The sequence below is a fragment of the Aptenodytes forsteri genome, unplaced genomic scaffold (genome assembly GCF_000699145.1).
Source record: "Aptenodytes forsteri isolate BGI_AS27 unplaced genomic scaffold, ASM69914v1 Scaffold492, whole genome shotgun sequence".
Lineage (NCBI taxonomy): Eukaryota > Metazoa > Chordata > Aves > Sphenisciformes > Spheniscidae > Aptenodytes > Aptenodytes forsteri.
This window is the reverse complement of record NW_008794172.1, coordinates 1192046-1197319: the sequence shown is the minus strand read 5'-3', so window position 1 is coordinate 1197319 and position 5274 is coordinate 1192046. Positions and strand designations below refer to the sequence as shown.

General features: G+C 36.4%; 1 protein-coding gene across 1 annotated transcript in view; it reads left to right on the top strand.

The window, feature by feature from the left end:
* BRCA1 (BRCA1, DNA repair associated) overlaps positions 1-5274 on the top strand; it is a 26875-nt gene that overhangs the window by 15894 nt on the left and 5707 nt on the right. The window contains exons 13-17 of the mRNA XM_019473014.1: positions 1008-1140; positions 1338-1504; positions 2480-2805; positions 3479-3566; positions 5108-5185. Coding sequence (XP_019328559.1) covers positions 1008-1140; positions 1338-1504; positions 2480-2805; positions 3479-3566; positions 5108-5185 — 792 coding nt within the window. The remainder of the gene's footprint in view (positions 1-1007; positions 1141-1337; positions 1505-2479; positions 2806-3478; positions 3567-5107; positions 5186-5274) is intronic.

Here is a 5274-nt window from a genome sequence, read left to right as displayed (position 1 = left end):
TCATTATTATTATTATTATTATTATTATTATTATTATTATCATTTTATTTCAATTATTAAACTGTTTTTATCTCAACCCATGAGTTTTTCTCACTTGTGCTCTTCCAATTCTCTTCCCCATCCCACAGGGTGGGGGGAGTGAGCGAGCGGCTGCGTGGTGCTCAGTTGCCAACTGAGGTTAAACCACGACAATCCTCTTCTGATTTTGTGTTACTGATTTAACAGCTGCACTGTGTTTTCAGCCTTCTATCTCATCTTTTGGACATCTTGAGCCGTTAAAACATTAACAGTGTATTTAACACTAAAAGACTGGTTACAATCCATACTTAGTTAACAGAGCTCGTTGAATTGCATGGCATTCAACCTTACTATGTTTGAGAATATTATTTCATAGAGAAGACTTTGAAATGTGATATTTCTAAGCCCAGTAGGCCAAATTGGTAAGATGACTATAAATAGACTGCTTGAAGATTAAGTCAGCAAATCAATGGTTAGTTTCCTTTGGATGGGAAAACTACTTAAAATAATTTCATTAATACAACGCATGTTTACATTGTTATGCTAGAATATGGATTTCTGACTCGTAAAAACTTAAACTGATTAGAGTTATTGATGGTTTGATAAAAATTACAGGCATCTTTAGCTATCAAATAAATGCCTCTCTAGTGCTTGTGAACAGATACGGTAATGTGTTGAGGGGATTCATAAACAAACTGCGCTAAATAGTGTAAATTTGCCTTTGGCCTATTTTATATCCTACTTTTTCCACCTAAGACATAACTGACATCTTAGTTTTGTAGATGATATAATATGTGAAATAAAATGTAGTTGTTAGCTGTGCTTCAAATGGCTTAGTATTTTGTGTAGACTTCTGTTCTGGGACACTTGCCTCTCTGAAGGGTATCTGGATTGAGATTTTAGAGAATGCTTGACTTCTTACCTGAAGAAACAATTAAGAACAGTTACTTTTATTTTGCTTGTTTAAGAATTATTTTTCTTTTTTAAAGGGGTAGAGTCAACCTCAGAAGGAAATTTTGAAAATCATAAATACAGCAGTTCAAAGGGATTTTCAGCCAATGATTTCCATGTTATGCCAAGTGATTCTCTCAACAGTAAAAGCAAAGAGTTAGAAAAAGAAAGGTAAATGTTTTGTTTTGTTCTGTTCTGTTTTGGGGTTTTTTTTGTCTTCTAATCTTGTATTAAAAAAAAAAAAAAGAAAAAATCTTGAAATAAATACCTCTCAGCTTTTGAGCAATTACAATAGCTTAGCTGTTGCTACATGGTTCTAATACTTAGAAGAGTAAAAAAGGTATTAAAACCAATTTCCTTCTCTCAAGGTCTCCAGAATTGTTGCTTCCATCTTCTAAATCCTGTTTGTTAAAGAGAACAGATTTGGAGAAAGGCCTTCAGTGTGACAGTGTTCTGAAGAGCAAAGCTCCTTCTGAAAAGGCAAAACCTGTGCAGGAAGCAGTGCAAGAATATAGTCAGTGTCAGCTTGAAGCAGGTAACATTTAAGAAGGATCCAACACATTTTGCTTTCTGCTTTTTTTCCTGCTTGTCCTGGTTTTGGCTGGGATAGAGTTAATTTTCTTCCTAGTAGCTGGTACAGTGCTGTGTTTTGGATTTAGGATGCGAATAATGTTAACACACTGATGTTTTAGTTGTTCCTGGGCAGTGCTTACACTAAGTCAAGGACTTTTCAGCTTCTCATAGTGCCCTGCCAGCGAGGAGGCTGGAGGTGCACAGGAAGCTCAGAGGGGGCACAGCCAGGACAGCTGACCTCAACTGGCCAAAGGGATATTCCATACCATATGACAACTGACTGGGCATTGGTCAGCAGGTGGTCAGCAATTGCATTGTGCATCGCTTGTTTTGTCTGTTCTTTTATCATTACTATTATTTTCCCTTCCTTTTCTGTCCTATTCAATTGTCTTTATCTCAACCCACGAGTTTTACCTCTTTTCCGACTCTCTCCCCCATCCCACTGGGGGGGGTGTGAGCGAACAGCTGTGTGGTGTTTAGCTGCCTGCCACGTTAAACCACAGCACTGCTTTTTTTATGTTTTTACATACCAGCACAATACAACTTTTTATTGTAAATCAAGGATTTTAATTTATATATTCCTGGTCAATTTAAAACGATGTTACTTCTTGTTTGGTTGGTTTTGTTTGGTAGCCCAGCTGTATCGCTGCCCATCAGGATGGGGTTGGACAACATTTTGACAGTAATGGGAGTTATTATCTGTCTCGCATATAAATTTATCCTTCTTGACAGATATGCTACTAAAAGTTTCACAGGTATTCTAGTGTCTCAGCTATAGATCAGGAAAAAGTAATGACAGAGGCAAAGGTGAAGTAATAAACAAATAAGGAGAGGAAGCGACTGCAGCATTTAAACTTAAAAGGTAGGGCAACAGCCTTCCACCATGACTACAAGAAGGATGAAATTGTTTCAAGGAGTAATTTCTCTTTTCCTTCAGAAAACGCACATGAGCAGAAATCTGGAACCAGGCTAAACAGTGCATCTGTCTTATCAAATCTCTCTGGAAATGTGACCAGGAATCTAAATAGCTCTTCCTCCTCTGTAAGGCTTCTTAACCCTCGAACTGCAGAAGCAACAAATAGTTCTGTTATAGCTCAGAATGCTAATAAAAGCTGTGCTCAAGAATGTAAATCGAAGAGAAGTGTGTGTTTTCCTATATCTGTTCCGCACAATGCCGCTGGGAAAGAAAATGCTACAAGTCCAGTTGTGACTAACAGGAAAGAAATGTCAATTGTGGCATCAGGTCTGAATCAAAGTGAACATGTAAGTATATTTCAGAAGTTTTAGAGATCACGTGTTAATCGTTCCTGATTACCACTGTAGTCCTCAACATAGAGACATCTAAGTATAGTGGAAGCTAATCTTACAGGAATTGCAGATCAGTAATACAGCAACTCAAGTCAAACTTTTTCACTCCTAAAAGTATGAAGAATGCTGCCTGTAAATGGCACTATTAAGCCTAGTGAAGTTTGAACTTTTTAAATGACTGCCTACTGTCTAGGGGAAAACCACATTATTCCAAAGCAAGAGGACTTTATTTCTAGAAAGCCCTGGTGCTTGGGGGGGAGGGGGTTGTTTGGTTTTTTGGTTCCCTTCATGTTCTCAGATGCTGCTTCTTTACTCAAATTCAGATCCATAGTGAGGATTTCTATAATTAATCAATTCTGAATTGCTAATAAACTTGTTTCTACAATTCATTTCCAGGAGCATATGGCTTTTGGTTTATAAACTACTTACCGAGAGCTCTTCTTTACTTTAGCCTGTTGAATGGTGCCAAAATTATTGACTTTTAAGGAAATGTACATGCTGTGTGCCAACACAAATAAAACCGTTACTTTAAAGTAACTATCTTCTTATGTTATACTCCTATAAACTGGAGTTGTTGGGTATTTTTAATCTGTTTTGCTAGTTATTAATTTTCTTAACTACTTTTCAGTTGGTGGTCCAGAAGTTTGCAAGAAAAACTGAGAGCACTTTATCTAATCACATTACTGAAGGAACAACCCATGTCATAATGAAAACAGGTTTGTTGGGAGCTATGTGAGCAAATCCTCTATTTATACACCATATAGAATTTTAACTCTAGGCTAACCAACAAGCAGACAGTTCAGCAATAAATTTGAATAAGTTTGAGGGGAAGGTATTAATTGTTTTCTTCTCTATCATAATTCTTTTGTTTAAACTTGGGAATCTTTCTTATTCTATTTCACAGAATCAGAGTGAGGGTATGTTTTGTTTCCTTGTGTGGTTTGAAGTTAGTGTTACTTAATTATTTTTCTTTCTCCAACTGTTTGGTCACAATTTTCAGGTGTTTACAGCATGTTAACATGAAGTAGTTCAGAACCAACCAAAAAGAAAGCAAGATAGTTCCTAAAGAAATGGGATACAAACATTCTGGAAATAAGATGCTATTTTGGTTTCCTAATTCATTGCAGGGATTATAAATGCTGTTTCATTCTAAATTTTGGAAAGAAACCTTATCTTTAATAGAAAACTGGAAGTGGGACTTAACTGTATGTGTAACTGATGGTAGTTGATAGTGAAGGTGTGCTTGTACAGGAACAAAGCAGCCCTACCATTTCATCATAACTATTATCCACGTGCTTAATTAAGGTATTTAAATTAGGTTTTGCTCTTTGGTAGAGCTCAAGAATCCCATTATTAAAAGCTTCAAGGAACTTTATAGAAACTTCAGTAAAATACTACAGTTTCAAATTTGACAAATGTATTCTGAAACAGATAGCATTATATTGACTTCAGGAAAGCATAACGTTCATCAGTAACATTAAGTTACTATATCGCTGTGTGTAGGCACAGGTTATATTTAAGCTCTCTACTGAACCTACCACTAGCTTTTAACCAACATTTTCTTAAAAAGCAAAGTATTTTGAGCCAAATCTGGGTGTGGGTATGCTATATACTGTGCTTGCATTTTGCTTCATAGAAGCACTTCTAGCTGGCTCATATTTGGATACAATCTATCACATCAGCCTTTCTTGCTTGTGAAAACCAACATAGAAAAGGAGCCAGAAAATCCTGTTACTTCAAATCTATGGACTCCATTTTTGCCTTTTTCTTCAGGAAGTGTATCACAGACACCATGACCATATGTTTTTGGAGAGGTAGATTGTTCCGTCTTCATACAAAATAACAGATAGGATAAACTGCCTTCTGAAGTTGTGCCTGTTCTGGTAGAGTAGAAGACTATCTTAAATGGCTAGTCATCTAAAAGTTTATGCCAGCATTAGGCACTGAGTCCTACTGTTAGCATCCTCTGTCTTGACTAGTATTCATGCTTTTTCTTGCTTCTTATCTTTACTGAATAACTAAAAAAGCGTTCAGAAGTTGTACATGTAGTTAGTTTCTGCTCATTTCCTTCAGTTTAGTAGAATCAGGACAGTAGAATTTTGGAAGCTTTCTATAGATGGTCTTGATATTTTGCTGCTGCACTTAGCAAAAAACTTTTGCTTTTAGGTACAAATAACGCCAGCTGTTCTTGGTTTTTGGTGGTTTTTTTTCACTAATGGCAAAACTGAAAGAGATCTTATTCTTGTTTGCTCTGCAGATAAGGAGCTGGTGTGTGAACGGACACTGAAGTACTTTCTGGGTATTGCAGGAAGAAAATGGGTAGTTAGTTATCGGTGTAAGTACAATTTGTTTTGGAGCTAAATGGTCTCTGCCCTTCTACCACAAATGTACTCTTCACTTGTTCCAGTTAAAAAAAAAAAAAAA